Consider the following 22,958-nt stretch of genomic DNA (forward strand, 5'->3'; position numbering starts at 1 on the left):
TGTCCTGTCTTTAAAAGTTCTAGAAATGGGAGCTCTTTGAGACACTGCTCACCATGCTATGAGAATGCACCTACTTGTACTTTAGGAATGTCTATCAGTATCCCTTCTACTCCTTCACACTATGTCCTAAAATTACCTTAGTGAACCCAAGAGTACATCAAGGGGTGAGGTTAAACAGATCCTTCCAACATCCAGACCTGAACCTGGCCTCATCAGTGAAAGTGATGTTCAGGTCTGAAAGGTACTCACAAAAGAGAGAGAGAGTCTGGAGCTCATTTCCATGTTATATAATGACAACCTTCCAGAGATATATTTCCCCAAAAAGGAAGGGTTATCTTTTCTTTAGGATATCTGTTGTTGGTAAAAGGATTCTAGAATTCTTCAGCTCAAAAACTGTTCTTTCTTCCCAGTTATATAAAAAGGGAGCCATCAAAAGTAACTTCTAATCCCTTCTCTACACAGGTAAAATGTTCTGTAACATCACAAAGGAAAGGGTTATGTCGAGCTCCCTGCTCAGCTGCTCAGCGGGGAGTCTGCTTCTCCTTCTCCCCCTCCTCCTGCTTGTGCAAGCCCGCTCTTTCTCTCTAGTAGGTTCTCTCTCAAACAAAATCTTAAAAAAAAGAAAAGAAAAGAAACTAACACTAGTGTTCATCTTAGGGATAGTAATTAAGGAAACTTCTTGGGGTGGGGACAAGTCCATGTATTATGTGCCATTTCTGGGAAGTTCAGGGGGATGGCGGTGTTTCAGCCTCAGTGGTGATTTTTCATGAGTGATTTTTGAATATCATCATATATATTTTGTGTGTGATCAAAGATCTCGTGTGTGTGTGTGTGTGTGTATTAAGCCACAAAAAAACCCTAGCTTCTCCAATGTTCTCCATTTTCTCTCATTCAGCCAAGCTATCTTCAGGCAGCAAACACGCACTTAATCCTACAAGATTAGAAAATATTAGAATCTTCTCCTGGGCCTATTTTCCTATCTCTATTTAGCTCATCTGTTGATTGTCATGAGGTTTGCAGTCTGATTCATTTCAGCGTCCCGGTGTTTAAGTATTGTACCTTGTAATATTGACAATACTAATGTGCTGGTGAGAACTTGCAGGTTTACTGCTTAAACCAGGCGATTGAGCAATTTTTAAGTCAGTAGTAAGGTTTCTTTATAGGAGAACATTTTGTCAAATTTATATGTACAGGCTAGACGGGCTTCAGAAGATCCTCATTTCCAAGACAGCTTGTGATGAACAAACTTTAGGGCTCCCTGTTTGATCCCCATGCCAGGAAATCCTGCCTGTAAATGAATCAGTAAAGTTGGTCAAGTTTTCCATGGATTTGACTGAATTCCAGCATGGGGAACCCTGCGAAGAGGAGAGACAGGGAGGCAGCATCTCAGAAGATGAACAAGGGAAAAGGGCAGACCCAGAGTGAGGAAAGCGTGTCAGCTACAAATTATGTACACATGCGAGGCAAACTTGTGAACACACGTCCAACTTGGCAGATGTATAAAGATCGTGTATTTATAACACGCTCCTGAAACACCTTACTGAAATGAGCAATTTACATGACTTTGATTTAAAATTAGGCTTTTAAGAATTTTTTAGAAACATTTCCAATCCGGTCCACCAAAAAAGCAAATGCAGCTCCTCAGAGACGGTATTCTCTACAAAGCCTGGACGTTGCCTCAGAAAGTGATCTCTTCTCCACCGCTTTGCCCCACAACAATCGAAGTGGCTGGGAGCTGGAGCTCAACTTTATTAGTGATTTAAAACACACCCTTGGAAACTAAGCTGGCTTCTTCTTGTCCATTCAGGTGGGAAGTGTGTTCCAGCAAACGGGAACAACACTTAAGATAGTTCTCAAACAGATAATGCCTTAAGAGCTCGACTTCAAAAAAAAATCTCCTACCGGCCAACTACCCAACAAAAGGAAGGGTAACCTGGTAAGAAAACTAAGCCTTCCATATTAAGACAAAGATAAAATAGTTCAGCCGCCAGGATTCGACATCTTTAAAAATGCCTTTTCAATCTTTAACTTTTGTCTGCTTGGTTGTCTAGCAACCAAGTGCAGACAAGAAACTCCACCCAAAACAAAGTGAAACAATACAGACACTTAACTTCACGAGTGTGTGCGCGTGTATGTTAAGATCCTCAGCATGCAAAGATAGAAACTCGCTTTCAGGCAATTAAAACAGAAAAAGTCCTGATTGTCGATGGCAGGAAAGGAAGTCAGGAGTGAGTAAAAAGCAACTTGGAAATGCGTAATGCGGGATGAGGGTCTAGTTTCCACACACCGGGCTAAAGCAAGGTTTACACTCTTAAGTAGTAAAAACAAACCATTAAGCTAGGCCCAGCACTGTCAGGAAGTATAAAACAGTTCTTGAAACTTTGCAGTTACTATACAAAAGCTTTTCATAAACTCTGTTTCCTGATCTTCATTAAACGTTCACATCAAGTTGCCATGGGGCAATTAGCTTGCCTCCTGAAATCAATAAAAAATCAACAATTTGGAAATAGTTGTACAGTAAAATAGTTCAATAATTATTCTCTCATAGTGTTGTGGCCAAGTGGTTCCAGTGTAAATGCAGTCCAGATGAGATCCTGCTCCTTATGAGGGAAGCTTTGAGCAAATCGGTGGTTTGCAGAGAGATCTCCCCATCGGAGCGGACTGCAACAATAATGGACTCCTGGCCCTGCCTTGGAGTGGGGCCCAGGGCGGGGGGCAAACACAGCCCTGACATGGGGGTTCAAGTCAGCATCTGGCATACTGCTCAAGCACCTCAGAGGGACTCCACTCAAAATGTGGAGACCTAAATGAAATGATAAACCCAACAACAACAAAATACTAGGTGCCCTCCACTCAGCTATGGACTCGAGACAGGAGCAAATCAAAATATTTCCTTTGGTTATATGGGGAGAAGATACATGTGTATATGTATGTGTGTGTTTGTTAGGCACATGTATAGATATATAGTGTATGTTGATATATTAATATATATTATATATATATATACACACACAAAGGGTGTTGGTTAGGAGTTCATTCATTCCAACATTTCCACAAATACTCAAATCTGTGTTGCTTATAAGAAATCTTCATAGCAGGGCGCTCGGGTGGCTCAGTTGGTTAAGCGACTGCCTCCGGCTCAGGTCATGATCCCAGAGTCCTGGGAGCCCCACATTGGGCTCCCGGCTCAGCGGGGAGCCTGCTTCTCCCTCTGACCCACTCCCCTCTCATGCTGTTTCTCCCTCTCTCTCTCAAATAAATAAATAAAATCTTTAAAAAAAGAAATCTTCATAGCAGTCCCCTAAAAAGTAAAAATGAGGTTGCTGAACACACAACCCTCATAGGACATTTTGCTGAAAAGGAGGCACCAACACGAAGTTATTTCTTTGCTGACCCCCCACCTCAGAGGGAAATCAATTCCTTTTGCTTTTTCTAGCTTGAACCCATTCACCTCAGTACCTTATTCATCATAAATTCCAATATCCATTAAATCAAACCTCAAAAACCAGCCTGGGAAGCTTTGTATCACCCTCTAGGCTCAGTGGTGTTCTACAGTGAACTGTCTTAGAACTTAAAAAAAAAAAAAAAAAAAAATCAAGTATCATTTTAGTATAAACAAATGCTTCAAATGTATGACATCTATTTGCTACCTTCAAAGGGAAAACTTTTAACTCAGACACTTGGCACTAAGATCACACGGGATCAACTCAGTGGACTGACTTAAGTGTTAAACTTTTTTAAAGTATGTTAAGGGCTTGCACCTGCTCCCCCATCCACGTAGATGTACTGACATGTATTTGACTAAACTGACTGCGTACATGCCCAAGCAAGCAAGCAGAGCAGATTTTACAAGATAAGCAACCAAGTGTTTTCATGTCTGAGGGTGGCTAGAACACAAAATTGCCAGTCATCTTGTGGGGGAAAAGAATGCCTTTGAAAAAAATATGTAGAACATCATTTCAGATATGGTGAAATGTATTCAAATACCATCCTGTATACAGGTTTTGTTGTTTTGTTTTTTCCCTTAAGTACTACTTCTTAGAGAGGGGCCTCAACTCAGTCCAACTTTCTGCTCTTGTGATTGAGAAGATAATTATCAGAAGCTTGCTACTCAAAGTGTAGTCCATGGGCTAGCACGTCTCAGAAATGCAGACTCTCGGGCCCCATCTCAGATTCATTGAAACAGAACCTATGTTAGAACATGATCTCAAGGGGTCTGTGTACACATCGATTTGCATTCCCCTTGAGGCAGTACTGGTGATTCATATGCACATTAAAATCTAAGATGATTTAGAGCATTGGTCCCCCAAGTTAGGTAGAAGTTCACTTTGAAATTTGCAGGGCAGGGGGATAGTTTAAAACAACAACAACAACAAAAAAAAACTCTGCCCTGGGGAATACTGTAAAGGCTGTAATTTGTGTCAACAAAGTAGAGAAAAAAAGGAAAAGCATTTCACGTGAGTGAAGCAGACTTGCGCTGTATCCATGTCATCCTACTTGCCCCCTAAAAAAATAAACCAGGAAAGGAATAGGGCAATATACTTATTCTACACTTCAATTATTTATTGCAAGGCTGTGTACCTTTTGCCTTGTGACAGATTGGGGGCTGTGGCATCTAACATTCAGTGAACCAATATCTTAACATTAATGACTGCAGAAAAGAAACACACTCTTTAAGAAAGCACAAATGATTTCTCCACCTCCAATAAAAAATTGAGGGAAAAGACATAGATCATTAAGATTATCTAGCGATAATCTTGGCCTCTTGAGGTACAATTTAAAGCAGCAATTGGAGTAGGAATTATGAAAAGATGGAAGTACAGATAAATATGTAAACTTTCACCTTCCCCCTCCCCAATTTTGAAGGCAAAAAATGAAAAGAGCAATCTGGACCTGCCATACAGGTTAAAACCATGCCAGGGAGAGCACACAGCCCAGACGAGCACAAAAACAGATGACACAATTTAATCAATTTTGAAAGGTGATCCTCCAAAATTCAGAAACTAATACATTTTCTTTAAAGCCAACTCTAAAAGGATTCAAAGATTCCTACAGAATAACCACTGAAGATTCAAAAGATTCAGTGTCACGGAGATAGTTACGACACTTTTTTTCAGAATGGAGAATGTGAGCCAAAACATCTGTAAGAATGTAGAATGTATGTAAGAATATTCTGTTTCTCAAATGAGCTGCCAAGGTCAGAGTCCTCAACTATTACAAAATCTCTGAGACTAAACTGAAGCTGAAAATACTATCATGTATACATATGTAATATATATCACATATCTTTGTTATGTTTTTATACAAATTACATATTATATGTGTATATATTTACATGTTTGTGTATATATAGTTTATATACATATAAAACACGCAAGAGAACGCATTTGAGTTGATACCACTGAAAACCATTTTAACAAAGAAAATCAGAACCAATGAAGCAGAAAAATCAAAAGAATGGGTTGAATTGCCAAATGGAAATTCTTGTGCTATAATCTCACGCTTTCATCTAGAGTCTTTGGAGATGAGAAGACATGAGTTATTATTTAAGATGTTAAAACAGTGCAGTCTGTCCCCCACCTCCATGCCAAGTGAGGGTGAAGGGTGGCTGGAGGACAGAGATCATCCTGCCCTCCAAAGTTAGTTCTAATACGAATGACTCCCACCTATGCAAGAGCAACAGAGATAGGCATGAAAAGGAATGGACAGACTTTTAAAGCAGAAGGAGTAAAAGATAACTAGTATTAATTTAAAAACACAGTCTACCTACTCTGAAGGCAAGGGTTAAATCTACCACAATCAAAATGTAACTACATTCATGGTCATCGCAAGTTAATTCCTGGGGAGACTCTGATTATAAAAGTCTGTTCCTTGACGAGCACACTCTTTTTTCAGCCAATTCCAAGGCAAGGCTAGGGAAGATTAGAACTAGGCCTCATCAATCACAGCAGGATCAGAGGCAACACAGAGTCCTAGACGTTGACCTAAAACACTTCCAGTAAAATAGTGGGGAGTTGTGGGTTGCCTGGCTGTATAGACATACCCACCGAACCCTTCTTTGGGTCTGATTTCGACACAGAGCACAGAAGCCCTGCCGCTGTGAGAGTTCACTCTGAGTGGCCTAATTTGACTTCGTTCGGCTTGGGCTTCTGTCCAATTGGCAGATGTCCTTGTAGAAGCTGATCTTAGACACTTTCCCTTTCTAATTTTTTGGCACCATTGCCTCTGTTGCATGGGCTATCATCTCTGAAACTTTATCTTGGGTTTCCCAGGTTTTGCTTGTTTTGGGGCTTTGGTTTGCTCTCAAATCTTTCTCCTAAATCGTGGACCCCAGAGAGGGTCACGTGAAATACTAAATCGTGGCTAATTCCTCTGAGGCAAATATCAATTATCAAGTGACTTGCTCGCACATTTCCAACCATTCCTTGCCTTTTCCCCACCTCCCTCCGAAACAAGTAACTTCAGAAGCAAAAAGGCAAACACGAGGTAATCATCATGAATGCTGTACAAATGCACCATTTTCTCTTACAGGTTGGACTTAATAGAATGAAATGCCAGGGCTCTGATATTTATTATCTGAAAGAGATTTGACATTTGGAGAAATGTGTTCACATAACCTTGGAAAGAAAAACAAGCTGATCCAACAGAGAAGAGGAGGTGGGCAGAAAACATGATGGGCACAATTTTGCTGTGTGTTGGGCAAAGTCAGAAAACTGGGTCCTTCTGAGCATAAAGAGCTCCCAGGTGAGGTAACAGTTAAATACAAACCAATTTCCAACTCTTCATGAGAGCCGCTACATATCAATTTTAAATATACATGACCACAATCTTAATAATGAAGAAATCTTATGTTTTATTTAATACTTTGGCCAGACCAACCCCTTTGAAGGGATCACTAGTTTAGGAAAGAAGAACAACAAACCATCATCCACTTTCCTGCAGGTTTATCATTTTCCTAATTATTTCTATTGGTCCTGCTTTATTCTTTCTGCAAATTAAGGGGTAGGGGAGTGTTTCTAAATTAGATCAGCAATGTCTGGTTCTTATCCAAATATTCCACCTAATAAGGACGTAAGTTCTCATGGATTGGACAACCACTCTGCAACATTCCTGAGAATTGAATAATATAATAATCTTGAAAGTCAGCAGAGTGGATTATCCACTTTTTTTTTTTTTCTGGACTTGAACTTGTGACCTTTAACAGTAGCACTGCAAAAAAGCAAATGTGCTAAGCACTTTGCCGGAGTAACCTTCCATGTAGACATTTCATCTTAAATACACACAACTGAAAACAACTACAATTTCTGGAAAATTATGTACAAACCCAATACTTCTTTTGATTACATATAAATACAAATTAGCTATCTTTCCTAAAAAGTGGTTATAATAGTAAATAAATACAAAATAAATCTGACCATTATACTTCATGTGCTGGGGTTGAACCCATATAAAATGTACAACTAAATACACTTTAAAATCTTTAAGGAATAATTCTCTGATTAAAATATTTGTTTTCCCAACTTCTTTTTGTAGATATAAATATATTTTCAAAATAACTGTGTTTTTTTTTTTTTCTCCATTCCATTCCATAAATAAAGTCTTCATTGGGAAATATTAAAGTGTCAACTTGGGTTTTGTTTTTTTTTTTTTTTTTTGCTTTTTTCTAAAATATATATATATTTATTTATTTCATTTTGCTGTGCTAACGACACCCACAACCCTCCACAACCATGTCCTGATAGTTCTTTAATACGACCTTTTCGTTTTCATCAAGGTACAGCATGGAGATAGCACTGAGTTCCGTTGGTACACAGCACGCCTTGGGAATCTTAGAATTAACGGAGTTGACCAACGTCTGAACAATGGCATGATTAGTGGAGTTCAGGTGATCTGCCAGGGGAAAAGGGCATTCCCCATGACAATAAAAGGCATGGTACCCCGGGGGTGCTACGATCCAGTCATTCCACCCCACATCACTGAAGTCCACGTACAAAGGGTGTCTCTTACAGCTGGACTTAAGGCGTTTGCGCTGTTTGTGTTTTGCTTGGCGCTTTTCTCTTTTGTGGAGGGGGTGTCCTTTCCCATCGTGGCCAAACGTTACTAGCAGTGGCCTGATCTGTGACCAGCTGTGCTCATCTTGGTGCAAAGACCTGCTAATCCTGACGTGTCTCTTGGAGACACCTTGGTTCTCCTCCAAGTGGGTCACTTCCACCACAAATCCGTGGTTGGCGAGGCCCTGTGCCGTCCACCTCATCACAGCAGGGGTGACATCAAAGCTCTCCCACCTGCTTGTGTTCTGATTCACCAACCTGGTGTCCAAAAGTCTGGTCACGGGGAACTTCAAGTTGGCTGCCGCAGGTTTAATAATTTCATAAATATTAATTCGGTGATGGAAACTGCTATTGTTTTCCAAAGTTTCCTGCATCTGTTCCCGAAAAACCTGAAGTTCTGCTGAGGTGATAAACTCGTCGGTAGGGATAGAAGTTAAATTAAAGAAGAACCTCCGGGTTGTTTTTCCACTCATTTCTGGCAGTTCTTCCAAAGATTCTAATGTGACATAAAAACAGGTGGAAAAGAAAAAGAAAAAAATCATTCAGTAAAGTAAGTAATGACAATCTGATGATATATGAGAATTTGTAAACCTCATTTCAGGGTTTGATTTAACCCATGTAAAAGTCTGCAACTAGAAAATAAAAACCTCCCCTTTAAATAAAAAGGAAGCCTCCCTTTTCTGTACATTTATGTCAACATGCACACCATGAAGCAAAACTTCATAATTCATTGTTAGGTTTTTTTTGGTTTTTGGTTTTTGTTTTCATTGTGACGTTTTTAATCCAATACATGAATACTGCTTCCAGGTGGCTATAATAATGGGGAAAACACTGAAGCATTTCTTTGGAAGTCACAGACTTTAGGGCAAAAAAAAAAAGTCAGCACTATAGTTAGTAGAGGTCTAATGAGTGAGGATTTGAGGAAATTATTGCATTTCTTAAAAAGAAAAAGGCTTTAATGTCAATCCCTTAAACAGTATTCTAGAACATTACTCTGCAATTTAGATGATTTACAAATCTCAATATACAGATTTCAGTTTCCTAATTAAAGAGTCTGAAACTCAACATCAACGATGACATTTTGCAAAGCACACCCTACTATTTTACTCCCAAGTCCAGAGACAAAGGCATTTACAGGGATCAACTTCTTTAGAAGCGTAAGGGTAGTACTGAGATACCGTAGTAATTAAGGCCAGACAATTTCAAAAGAAGGAACTTCCTAACTGTTGTCTGTTCTCTCACCTCCTTATGACCTCAAAAACCAAATCTCGTGGTAGACAGAAGAAAAAAATGACTCTCTTCTCCTTAATTCTTATGTCCTTAAAAAAAATAAACCATATTAAAAACACACACCTACCAAATAGACACAAAACCAAAAAAATTATGAAAGTTTATAAAAATACCATCATGAGATTCAAAGGGATTTCACCGTACCACAGAATAAACATTCTGTATCTAGTATCATCACTTCAAAATAGCCATTTAAGTGGGCTATGCATAAAAGCTCTTTCTGATTTAAGATTCCTGAATTTAAATTTTCAGGAGTACTGTTTTCCAAGCAAACAATAAAATGTAACAGCACCTTGCATGCTTTAGTCTGCAAATCATCAAAGGTACACATTATCATTAAATTGACAGTAAACAGCAATAGAATTTGAGACATTTGGGTTTATTTTCTTCTAGCTTTACCACATCCTGTCCTTTCATTGTCAAAAAACTTAACCTGCTTCATTCAGGATCCAACCTAAGTGCTAGCAAAATCTGTCTGACCATATCATTATCATAAATGGAAACTATATTGATTAATTTTATGGTTGTATTTCCCCTACGTCAAGCAGCTATAAGTTGTTCAGAGAATGTAGATATCTTAGCAAAGGAGAATCACTTAAGATCACTCAACTCAGAGGTTTTACTTGTATAAACCTTCATCATCAAAGCACCAGTCATGACTGCAAGCTAAGTGGAAGTGCCAAGTTCAAGAGGGACAGTTTACACCAAATCATGGAGTAATGCTTTAAGGGGATGCTTCTCAAACTTCAATCTTCACACAAAACACCTAAGACACCTTAAGTCTTTAAATGCAGATTCTGATTCAGTGGGCGTGGGGTGGGTCTTGAGATTCAGCATTTGCAGCAAGCTCCCCAGGTAGGTTGATGCTAGGAGCTCATGGATTGCCCTTACAGGGTCAAGGTTTTAAAGGATGCTTTTCACATTCAAATGTAAATTCCAGGAGCATATTTTAAAGTGATTCTTGCCAAATAATACAAAAATGAGGAGAAGAAACAGTAGTGTTGGCCAAGGAGTAAGAAGTGAGTCCTTGGGTGGACAGCCAGGGACTCAGAACAGAAAGATCTTCCAAAGCTCATCTACTTGGGACATGGAGACTATTAGGCCAAGAAGTAAACCCTCCATGGTCCCCTCACACCTGCCACTCTACACCTGTTGGGAATACCTTTTGGAAGCTATTCACAGTCTAAGCTAATGGTACTTCAGGCCAGGCACTATTTTTATTTTTTGTTTTATTTTGTTTAAATTCAATTAATTAACATATAGTGTATTTTTAGTTTCAGAGGTAGAAGTCAGTGATTCATCAGTTGCATACAACACCCAGTGCTCATTCCATCATGTGCCCTCCTTAATGCCCATCACCCAGTTACCCCATCCCCCCACCCACCTCCCCTCCAGCAACCCTCAGTTTGTTTCCTATAGTTAAGAGTCTCATGGTTTGTCTCCCTCTCTGATTTCATCTTATTTTATTTTTAAAATAATTCTCCAACCAATCAGAGCAGGGCTCTCCTCAATGGCTCCAACAAGTATCAAGGATTGTGTTTAGCTCCTTCTTTTCTTTCCTCCCTGTAATTCAGGTGCCTTCTAATGTTCCCACTGAAGGGGTTCTTTTAGCAGAGAAGCCAACAGATACCAAAGAAAAAAGGAGTGACATAAAAATCAGCAGTGTCCCCCAGATGTAATGACATAAAGCCAGATCTGGCTTGAACTACCGACTTCTCTGATAGCAGCACATCTAAAAACACTCTTTTCTTTTAAAGAGGGGGGAGGAAAGGCAAATTATCCAGGGCATTTACTGAACAGCTGTATTAATAAGGTGCCCAGAGAAATCACAATTGCAACAAAAACTCTGATTCCAAATCCATAAATGAAAAAGAAGTTATGAACACATACAGACATGAGCACACACACACACACACACACACACACAAGCAGCCAGAGGATGATAATGGACACTCATCAAGACCAGCATGAAATACAGGTAAAATAAGTAAAGATGGGTATAAAAAAGGCATAAAATAGAATAACCCTCCAGAAGATAAATCCAAGACTGAAGTGAATCATATAAAATTGTCACTGTTTGACTAGACTTGACATGTTAAAAAAAAAACAGCAATTTCATGTACTTCAAAATCTCACAAAGTAGCAGAGACGATAATCACTTAGCAACTAACTTCACAAAGGAAAGAACTGCACTATTAAACAGTAAAGTGAAGACCTTTCCCTGACTTCCCAGCTTCATTAAGAACCTCTATTCGTCCTTAATACAAAGGACTCTGGTGACACCCCTGTGGACGCAGGTCACAGAGGTAAGTCAGAAAACTCCAAACCCAGTAAAAAAAACTGCTCAAGTTTGGGGCACCTACCACCACTTCCTTTGATCTGCAAAGAATGAATTTCTTCTTAAGGGTAGAAAAATCAAAACCTATTCGAAATAAGTAAAGAAAAAAAAAGTTGCAAATCATCACACCACACCTGGGGATTCTGAAAATATAGAGCATTTACCTAAGTAGGTAATGTATGCTCTTTTAGAGGCTTATATAGTTATTAATTCTCTGTAAATAACCCTTTTGAATAAGCTGAACTGATCAAGGGATTTGGGTATTCCAGCCTGTTTTAGACCTGCGTTCTTGAACCTCTAAGTTCTTATCCAAACAGATGGAGCTATGGTTGCAGAAATGTGGGGAAGTAAAAATAAGGCACCAGTGACATTTGACCTCTCCTCCAAAAGTGAAGTTCTAATTTAATCATCTACACTCTGTCAATTATTCATCTACATCCAAATAATACAAAAGATGAGGCTGAATTCCCTCAGCCAGCCTGGGTTCACTCTGGCCTCCTCTTCCCTAGACACGTGGGGGAACTGGACATTAGAGAAAGAAATCATCAGGATAACGCATCCAGAGTGCTGGATGGCACTAAGATCTTTACAGGAATCATCTCACAACGAACCATTTAGATAGGGACTCCTATTATCTCCATTTTGGAAATGAAATTGTTGGAGCTCAGAGAGGTATGTGACTTTCCTAAGGTCACAGAACTAATAAATGAAGAGCAGATCTATGAACTTGAGTCTACCACAGTTCCCAAGTTTCTGGCCTAGAAACACAGGGGAGGAGTCAAAATCTCAAGCAAGGGGTGCCTGGGTGGCTCAGTTGGTTAAAGGGTCTGCCTTCAGCTCAGGTCATGATCTCCAGGTCCTGGGATCCCTCACTTGGGCTTTCTGCTCAGCAGGGAGTCTGCTGCTTCTTCTCCCCCTCCCCCTACTCATTCTCTCTCTCTCTCTCTCTCTCTCTAATAAAGTCTTAAACAAACAAACTCAAGCAAATGTCAAAACCATTAGGAGCACATTTATATTTGCTACAGTAATAACCACAGTGTGAGTTCTTTCCCAACCAAAAGGATAGAAATACACTATCACCCAAGTATGGTGGAGAGAAGACACAACTAAAGAGTAGACGGGTACGGTGGCAGGGCCCCCTGGGACACGCAGCTCTTGTCTGAAACCACTGATATCTTCCAGCTGCCTTTCTGTCCTCAAGAATGGTGAGTTTTAGCAGAAAAGGGAATTCTCGTTATGTTTTGAGAATTTTTGCAACACTCTTTGGACCAAAAATGGCCATTATGACAAAAACAACAAAAACCTGGGGGATGCTAAAACAAATCAGTAAGACTGGAAGTCACTGTCCTGAAATGAATTGAAAGTAGCTGAGAATAAGAAACAATATTTTCTAGACTATAAAATAATGGCTAGAGAATTAATATTATCAAGGAGAAAAGATATATAAAATAGGAAGATTAAAAGGAAACAGTTTTTTTGTTTGTTTGTTTGTTTTTAAAGAAAAGACAACGAAAGATACGGCAACTAAAGCAAAAGTACTGTCATCCTCACAAACCCCGATCCGGCTTCTGCGCACCCTTGACTCCAACACCCTTGGAATGACCAGGTGCCTACTTACTGTCCTTTGACTACTTAGTGAAACACACAAAGGGCAAGTCTAAAAAAAGACAAAATAGCTCAATGAGAAGGATACAGAGGAACCACCAAAAGAGTGCAGGACAGAAAATATTAGTCCAAGAACCATCGTTGGGCACCAAAGCTTCAACCTCCAGAGACTTCCAAAGAGAATGCCTGTTCTACTTGATGGGGCCCTTCTTAAGGCCACTTAACTACTAGGGAAGCGCATCGGGTAAGTGTTGCTCTGGGGGGCGTACATGTCCAAATCCTTTGCTTACACTGGGCATTTGTGATACAAGTTCTCGATCACAGGGCAGCCACTGCTTCTTGAACTCTCCTATTATATGGATATTTTCACGATAATTACATTTGTGGGAAAAGGGTTCATCTCTATTCAAAGGCTTTAGTCATGGAGGCAAATAAATTCCATGGTTTCATACAAAAAGAAGACTGTGTCCTTCAGAGTCTGGAGAGTAAGCACATGGTCCTTCTATATTCCACTCTGACAGGAAAGCATAAAGACTTTTTGCAGCGCCCATGAAGGCCACCAATTTCAATGCGTTTTTAACTACACAGAACACAGAACAGCACAGAACACAGAACAATCTTTCCAGTTGAAGAAGTGATTTTTCTGTCCTCAGTGGCAGTTGAGAAAGGTCTATGTGGCCAAAGAACTTTTTAATGACTGAAAAAAAAAAAAACTGTTGCTGCTCTTGGGTCCTCCTGAGTGAAAAGTATTATACAGAGGACTAGGCCAAGTTTAATAGGAGAAATGACAACTGATAATTTTGTTTCAGATTGCCTACCATGTGGTCCCATTATCTTCATACAGCGGTTGATAGCTGCTAACCATGGTATCTCTGGTCTTGTAGTTTCACCAAATCACCCAGAACCCACCCACAAATAAAACCAACAGGTAATTATTGGAATCAGGCCTTTAGTCCTCTACCAAACAAATGCCCGTTAAAGTGGCATGAGCCAAGTTCTGCTCTTAAGCCAGATGCCTTAATCACATGGTTTATTAAAAGATTTTTAGTGCCATGCATGGCACAGGATATTCATAAAAACCAAATCCTGGGTTCCACAAAAATGAAATGGTCTTCAAAAAATGCATTATGTGGCCTAACAATGATACACTAGTCATAACAAGAAAAGAAATGGATTTGATGAAGTTTGAGGGAAAAAATTACATGGCTTTTCTCTATCATGTAACTGCAATAAGATCTGACCTTACTCTTAAGTTGATATGAAGCAGGTTGAGAAACTTCCATTCTATTTTGCACATAACATTTATACTTTTAAAGTGATAAATTCTGACTTACAAACTCAAACATGCTATTTAAGTTAAAATAACACTCAAATAATTTGTAGCCTGTTTAGTTTTGATCAAGCCACTTCTAGAGGAAGAAGGAGAAATACACAGACTTCACTGTGTAGAACCCTCATGCAACTGAATGTTTTAGGTGTCAAATGACTTAAATGTTCCTCCTTTTAAGTTAGAAGAGACACATAGTACCTTCCTGGCCTTAAAAATAGTTAAGAGTGGTTCCAGGTTAAATTTCCAGGAGAGGTGACTGAAATAGCTACTCTCGCTACTTTTCAATGCAGAAAAACAATTCTAATCAGCATCAGCTGAGAATGATGAGCTGCATCTATAATCATCCCAAGGTTATGTTGACAGAACACAGAGGAGTGAAAACATTTCTACATATGACAACAGACAACTTTCAGTGAATAAATCCTGAAGGAGTAGAATGATATCTTAGATCCTTTCCCACTGGATCTCTACTGCAAAAAGCACCTCACTTGGAAATGTGCTGGAAAATGATGGATTATGATAAATGGATTATCAATTCGGTGTCCCCTTCACAGGGTACAGCTGCTTTGATAAAGAAGTACCTTTTGTTATGCAACCTGCCTTTGGGACTTCTTCCCAATACCCAGTACTGTTCTCACAAGTGTAGTCATCCTTCACACTGGGAGAAAATGCCTGGCTGTAACATTTATTTGTTTATATCAGAGCATAGATTTCTACTTGAAATTTACCACCTCAAGGCAAGGCAAGAAAAGGGGAACTTTACTCCCATTTCCCCAATAACCTACAAGAGGTTACTCTGTGACATACAGCTTTGGACCTTTCTCTAGAACTTGATGAAACCCATGCTCTATTTGGAATGTATTAAAAGCCAAAGGGAATTTAAAAGTGTAGAAAAAAACTAAACTGGAACATATTTTTGACTAATTGATCCAAGAACTTGGGTACAAAAGATGTCAATAGCTTCTCTCAGACATTTCAAATCCACTAAATGCTTTTCTGATGAAACAAGCAGAAATATCCTACCTTAGGAAAACCACATCCAGTATCATAAAAGGAAAAAAAAAAATCCACATTTCAATGCTCATAAAAAACAAAAAACAAAAAACAAAAAACAAAAAAACAGGCAGCTACTGCAAAAGCTTTTATCTGAAGGCTTGCCTTGTCTCTACTAGGGAGTTCATCTCAGATTTAAGTACAAAACAAGAAAGTCATTGTGGAAACAATAAGATTGATTGTGGAATTGATCTCCCACGGGGATTAGATAGGGATTCGAAATCGTCCAACCCAGGCCCAGATCAACTGTAAATTAGAAAGACTTGGGGCCCCGGGCTTTGATTTTTCAATAGTACCTCTGAAAATTCTGCCCTTGGCTGTGTCTAGCCTGAAACCCCAGCTTAAGCAAGAGAAGCAGACTTAACAGGGCAAGGGCTTCCAAACAGACGTAAAGAGATCCCAATCTGCCCCCCTCCTTTTCATTCCTCCCCTATGAAATTCTTGCACGTTTAGCTGACTAGGGGCATGCCTTTTGCCCTCATCTTCCCCATCACTTGACTTCTCTCCAGTTCCTGGAGGAGGAGTCGCTCTTCTGGCGGCAAGCCAGGAAAAGGGTGCGGATTTACCAAAGGGGAATCCCTGGCTCCCGCGCCACACAAGCAGTGCGTTAAAGCCAGGTTCGGAAAGGTTCTTTCAAAGGCAAGAATGGAAACGTCTGCGGCGGCGCCCTGGCCAAGCTGCTTTTCCAGGGATGCCAGCAGTCGGCCCACGATGGGGAGCTTTTGGAGGTGACTCTCCGCCCGCATCTCCGCCCCCGCTCTCTGCTCCACGCCTCACCTTCGTGGTGGAAGCTGCGCACGGTGTTGGCGAGGCTGGCTGCCCGCTCCAGCCGGTGGTCCGGGGCGGGTGCGCCCGGCTGGCCCGAGTGCCGGCGGTAGAGGTCCAGCATGTAGGGGGGCACCACGGCGTCCCTGCTGGGGGTGGGTCTCCGCTTCAGGCCGAACATGCTGAGCAGCCGCAACTCGAACTCGCTCAGGACTTCGTCCGAGGGCTGGGACGAGGAGCGGCCAGGGGATGCCGCGAACTTCCTCCGGCCCAGCTCCGGAATGAGACCGGCCGCGCCGCCCAGGAGGACCTGGGGAAGCAGCAACGCTAGAAGACAGCGGGTCCCGGCCACCATGGTCGACCTGCGGACAGGGCCGACGTGAGTCACCGCGTTCCCCGCCCAACCCTCTCCCCTTCCACCCCCACGTCCCCCGTCCCGCTCGGTCCGTTGCCGCCTCCTCCAGGGTGCCCACCTGGTTTGCAGTACTCGAGGGGATACTTCAAAGGGGCTGAAGCTCGAACGTTTGGGAGAATGGAAAGCCCCTAGTTCCTGAGCCCGAAGGCTTTTCCCCTTCCATCTCACTCTCATCCATCTGACACGATTTGCACACACGCACAGACACCCCACCAGCGTCAAGACTGTCACCTTTTTATTGTGACACTCGCGCTGACAGCCTGTGCAGGGAACCTGGGGAAACCACTGCTTGGTCTGACACCTCTCCTCCGTTCCCCACAAACCCAAACACATTGCCCAGCGCTCGCTTGCATATAAACACGCACGAATGGTGCATGTGACTTCCTTACAGGCACTGTATAGAACTTCCTGATACAACGCGCGCGCATACACACACACACACACACACACACACAGTCTATAACTTCCAGACCCAGTAAACTCAAGGCCACAACTTCCGAAGCCACTTGCAACTTGTGGCCCACACCTAAGTGTGACTCAGAGGTGTCAAGACAGGCCACTCCGACCCCGAACCCCCCACCCCCATGCAGTCAAGATACACATGTACATTCCTCAAATTACGTAAATAACGATTATCTATTAATTCACGTGTCAATAGAAGGTGGTATTGAAGTACTGCCCCCCTTGCATTCCTGCAAACAAACAGGGAGAACCCCAACTTCTAGTATTTGCCTAAATGGGACTTGGCTCTGAGTAGAGAGCAGGTCTTTCTGAGAAACTTGAAGAAGGGAGAAAGATGGCCATGGCAAGGCGTGAAGGTTGGCAACTAACGGGTGAAATCCAGGGGCCACCCTCTCAAAGGGATTTCTTTGACTTTTTTTTTTTTTTAATCATCTAAGTGTTAACAGCCCTAATAAAATACTGAAGAGGGGGAAGGGAGGAGGGGCGGAAGAGGGCGAGCCAGGAGGGCCAGGCTGACGGTCGCCGGGGGCTGTCGGATGGGGACATCCCCGCAGGGGCTCGGCAGCACGTGGACCTGGAGGGGGGTCTGTTTACGTCTGGCCAGGCACGGCCCCAGGACGGGCTCAGCGGCAGCGGCGGCCCGGGCCCCGCGCCCAACCCCCCAGTCCCAGCCCGGGGCCCACGTCCTCTACCTTTAGGAGACCGCAGACCGTCTAAGAAGCACGCGGGGACACGTCCATTGAAAGAGCCTCCACATGGAAAAAGCTCTGGTCCAAGGACCTGGCGCAGGGACCGGGTTCCCTTCTTTTGCCTCCTCCTCCTCCCGGGTGTCGGCGGGGCCGTCCTTCTCCTCACGCAGGGAACGGCGTCTCGGGGTCTGGCCCAGCGGAGGAGTGGAGGGGCGCGGGGTCCGGAGGCGGCGAGGCTGGGTCCGCTGGGGCAAAGGCACCGGCGCGAAGTGGGGAGCGCAAGCTATTCTCCCTGCAAGTTCAAGAAGTCTCCGGCCAAGTGCTGACACACAACAACAGCGAGCAGGGGGAGGAGTGCGGGGCAGGGAAGGGAAGGGAGAAAGGAAAAGCTGGTGCTGTCGTTGTCCTTAGGAACCAGCGCCCGCGGGACGCGTGGCCACGCGCGGGGCCGACTGCGGGACTCGGGGGGCGAGGGTCGGGCGCTCCGCGCTAGCTCCGCCGCGGCCCATGGCTCGGGGCAGCCATCCTGGGAGACGCCGGGTCCGGGGAAGGGCGCAGCGGCGATCTCGGTGCCGGGCGAGTTGCCCCCCCCGCATCACTCTGCCTTACTCCAGCGCACCCCCATTAGCGCTCGCCAGCTGAAACCCCCGCGGCTCCGGCGCTCCGGCGTCCTCGGGCGCATTCTCGGGCGAGTCGAGCCGAGTCCCGGGCCGCCGAGGCGGGTGGCCGCGCTCTTCCCTCCCTCTTCTAGCCCCCGGGCCAAGCTGCGGTGCGCTTTGTGGCCAGCCTGGGGTCCGCTCACACGTCGACCGCCGTGTCGCAGGCCCCCGAGCTTCGGCAGTAAGTGATCGGCATCGCGGCGCTCAGGCTCGGCTCCCCGCTCCCCGGCGCTCTGCGCGCCGGTCCTCGGCTCTGGCGCGGCCCGGGCAGCCGAGGCCACGGCGCAGTGGCGCGCACGGCCGGGCGCTCCAGCCCGCGCGAGGTCTGCGGCGCGCTGGTGCCTCGGAGCCCCCCGTAATCCGCGAGGCGCTCGCCGCGAGGTCGGGTAGGCGGCGGAGCCTGCGGCGGCTGATGTCCGGCGGCGGCTGCCAATCCCCGGCGGGGTGTGGGAAGCGGAGCGGCGGGCGCAGCGCAAGCCGGGCGCAGCGCGGCGGGGCGAGGACTCCGGCGGCGACGGCGGCGGCGGCGGCGCCGTGGCGCGGCGCTCGCGGCTTTTAAAGGGGACGCAGCCTGCAGTCTCCCTCTCCGCGGAGGCCGAACACCTCCCCCTCGGTGGCGCGGCTCGCCGGGGATCCCCGAGCGGGCGGGAGCGGCGCGCAGGGGTGTGGACGGCGCGCCGGGGCAGCCGCGGCGGGGTGGGGCCGAGGGCGGGGACGCGTGGCCGCCGAGGGGGGCGCTCGCGCATCCAGCCCCAGCCCTCAAAGGGGAGAGCGACTGGAGCGCGGGACCCTCTCCGGGACTGCGGGGGCGAAATTGAGAACACGGGGTCGAGCCTTTATTTCCTACCCGGCCCGTTATTCAACTTTCAGTTTGAAGTTTTTCAGGAATAGACGATGAAAAAAAGAAGACCTCAACCAAGTTACAAGGCATCTTGGCATAGGCTTGGGTGGACTCTTCTATTTCCCCAGGGAAGGAGAATTAACAGGAAACTAGAGATTGCAAAGTAGGTGTCATTTAAACTTTAACCCACACAGATATATGTATATGCATATGTAAACGCATGAGTACGCATTTACATTTATCTATGTATACATTTATGTGTAGGTAAATGCTCTATTTTATTCAGATAAATGTACAATATACAAAAATATTCATGTGTGTCTATCAGTATATCCATGTATGTAAATATATGCTAACGAAAGCACATTTCTATAAATACACGTCTATATATCTACATCTGTGAGTTGGATGGGGTCCTGCCCTACATGATACTCGCAACGTTGACCCCTGCGTGTGTGGCGGTCTGAAGAGAGGATGATATTATTTCTTTTTATGGTAGCCATCACTTCATGCTTTGTGATATTTATCTTGCCCAGCTCAGCGGCAGGCGATTAGCAGCTCAGAGGAAGGTAAAATAATGCACAGTGTGAACCAAGCGTACAAGACCTTAGAATCTTCTGACCCACCAGGCCCAGCAGCACGTAGATGACATGTGATCAAGTCACTTGTCTTCCTCAGCTGAATATTCCCCAAATCTGCCGCACCATGGCGTTTCGAGGTGAAGGCTTTCTGTCCCTCCCAGGATTCCAGGACCCTCCATGCCTACCACAACCAACCAGGTTGCCCAAAGGATCCCAGAAGCCAAGGGCACAAAATTTTTGAAAAAGACCAGATCAGCAAAATCAAGTTTGTCTGCACAGAACCTCCAGCCTGCAAAGCAGAAAAAGCCTGAAGCCGGAGCTCATAACAGCGTATTATCCATGTGTATTATTTTTTCAGTTGGGAAGCTAAAATAATTCTAGGTTCTGCTCACGTAAATCGGATTAGCAACCCACAGAGGGGAATTAGGCACTCGCTGTTTCTGAAAGTATAAAGGTCAAATAAGGTATTTCTGAGGAAGCCGACCTACTAGGAAAATAAATGGGGTGGGGGAGGGTAAAATATTCAGGAACATACTCTCCCCGCCCCCTCCGGAAATAAAGTGCTATAGAGGTGATTGTCCCTATGCATCACTGGCTAGCAAACAAGTCGGCAATAGAACGTATTCTACCCATAGACACTCACATTAAAAAGTGTTTATTGTGCTTCCAAAATGATTTCCTTCCCTATCAAGTTTAACTGAGAAGTTAACAATTGTTTCTGTCATCAGTGAGATTCAGAAGACAAAATAATATGAGACCTAAATCAGTATGTAGCTTTTAAAGAGGAGGAGAAAGATGATAGCTGTTGGATGCTCCTCAAGTAAAGATGAAAATTAAATCTCTGGCCATGACATCAAGGATGTCTTGCAGCTTTAGGCCTCAATAACTTGTGAAATGGAAACCTTGTAGGTGTATGAAATTACCTTCGACAGTCAAGAATCTGAGAGAAAATGGGCACTTCTAGACACTCCATTCCATTTCAGTGTTGCCCATCACAAGACCTCTTTCATGTGTGATGCAGGATTTCTGATGGAGTGCTGAATGCCTTTCTCAAGCACAGCTTCCTAAATTTTGGCCCTATTTGTGGAAGATCCAGGCTCTCTGGTTGTTTTTTAGAGATGGCTGCCCTCTTGTGGTGGAAATGAGTTCCAACTCTTGGTAGAAAAAAAGTTCATAAATAAGTAAATAAATAAATAAATAATCCCCACAGGCTGAATTGGGGTACAAACTATAGGGTGATCATACCTGCTCACTTTCCAAACAATAGAAATAATTAAAAACTATAAATATAAATGGAGATGACCTATCTCTCTTTTTACTCTCTCTGCTAATAGCCACCCTCCACCTGCAACTCAGAATACAAGGTTATTACTTAAGGTGTCAGTGTCTGTGTGCTTTGAACATATCACTTACTGCTAACTGTGGCCAACCTTACCTTTTCAAAGGTTCATTACAAGTTTTTCGGCCCAAAAGGTGAGATTCATTCTTTGTGGGCAAATCAAATTTGGTGTATCTGCCAGATGTGGGGAGTGGCCAGAGGGGGGGTATGGAGTTGCTTGGGGGAAGGGTTGATGGTAGTTGCAAGAGGGCACAAGCAAATTATGTAAAAAAGCAAAGTATACTCTGTAAGGACTCTGTATAAAAGAGGGTGCTGCTATTCCCTTCCAGTCATTTCTTGCCAGTTTTTTAAAGAGATACCGGAAATCCACATTTGATTATGTATGGACATGACCTAGGATGAAATTAAGTGCTTAAAGAGTCATACTTTGGCAACTTTTCCTTTAGCAGTTCAGCCCAGATAATGTTTAATTTTATTGCATCCTGCAGCTATTAGCATTCACCATTGTTCTTGCTAGGTCAACCATTATGCAAATTAACATTAAAATAATGATCCTTACTATTATAGAGGTCACAGCAGGCATTAAAGGATCCATCTACCTTGTAATTGTCATTCCACTGAAACCCATGGCAACTCCCCTGAGAAACCTCTTGGCTTTTTAACATACATATCACTTTGTTCCTAGTGTGACACCCAACACCAATTCTCCTTACTTCACAGGAACCCTTAACCACAGCAAAAGAGCAGCATCTCATCAATCAAACTTTTACCTGTTTGGTGTGCGATTAGATATGATAGAAAGGATCAGAAGCTGCAGTGATTTATTTGCAAAACCAGACCTAGTAGGCCAAATCAGTTTACTGCTTTCAGGCAAATAGTGACTACATCTTAAAAATTAGGGTAAAATGAGTTTTGTGAATTGACTAGATTGTATTTTAGGATGCACACAGTAGGTATTTTACAAACAAGTTTATTACAACCCAAGACCTAACTGGGTGACTTAGATTCTCATTCTGTTTCAGCTGTGCATGGCTGAATTTAAAATGGTCATGCTTGGGGTGTCTGGGTGGCTCAGTCGGTTAAGCATCCGACTCTTGATTTCAGCTTAGGTCATGATCTTGGGGTTGTGAGATGGAGCCCTGTGTCGGGCTCCACTGGGCATGGATCTTGCTTAAGATTCTCTCCCTCAGGTAGACGAACCATGAGAGACGATGGACTCTGAAAAACAAACAGGGTTCTGGAGGGGAGGGGGGTGGGAGGATGGGTTAGCCTGGTGGTGGGTATTGAGGAGGGCACATTCTGCATGGAGCACTGGGTGTTATGCACAAACAATGAATCATGGAACACTTCATCTAAAACTAATGATGTAATGTACGGGGATTAACATAAGAATAAAAAAAAAAAAAGATTCTCTCCCTCAGGGGCGCCTGGGTGGCTCAGCCGGTTAAGCATCTGCCTTCAGCTCAAGTCATGATCTCAGGGTCCTGGGATCAAGCCCCACAGCAGGCTCTCTGCTCAGCGGGGAGCCTGCTTCTCTCCC

General features: G+C 43.6%; 1 protein-coding gene across 1 annotated transcript; it reads right to left on the minus strand.

The window, feature by feature from the left end:
* Positions 1-5,899: 5,899 nt before the first annotated feature.
* On the minus strand, positions 5,900-19,110 carry BMP2 (bone morphogenetic protein 2). Its single transcript, XM_035005863.1, has 3 exons — positions 18,002-19,110; positions 16,445-16,794; positions 5,900-8,547 (listed from the first exon to the last, which is right to left on the minus strand). The coding sequence occupies exons 2-3, from the start codon at positions 16,785-16,787 to the stop codon at positions 7,703-7,705; spliced, it is 1,188 nt and encodes a 395-aa protein (XP_034861754.1). The 5' UTR covers positions 16,788-16,794; positions 18,002-19,110; the 3' UTR covers positions 5,900-7,702.
* Positions 19,111-22,958: the final 3,848 nt, after the last annotated feature.

The sequence above is a fragment of the Mirounga leonina genome, unplaced genomic scaffold (genome assembly GCF_011800145.1).
Source record: "Mirounga leonina isolate KUSES-001 unplaced genomic scaffold, KU_Mleo_1.0 Mir_150, whole genome shotgun sequence".
Lineage (NCBI taxonomy): Eukaryota > Metazoa > Chordata > Mammalia > Carnivora > Phocidae > Mirounga > Mirounga leonina.

Bases quoted from the DNA above. Each gene is read 5' to 3' on its own strand.
- BMP2 (XM_035005863.1), bottom strand. From the start codon at position 16,787: ATGGTGGCCGGGACCCGCTGTCTTCTAGCGTTGCTGCTTCCCCAGGTC. The intron at 8,548-16,444 runs GTGAGGCGTGGA...ATGTCACATTAG, and splicing joins GCGCAGCTTCCACCACGAAG to AATCTTTGGAAGAACTGCCA.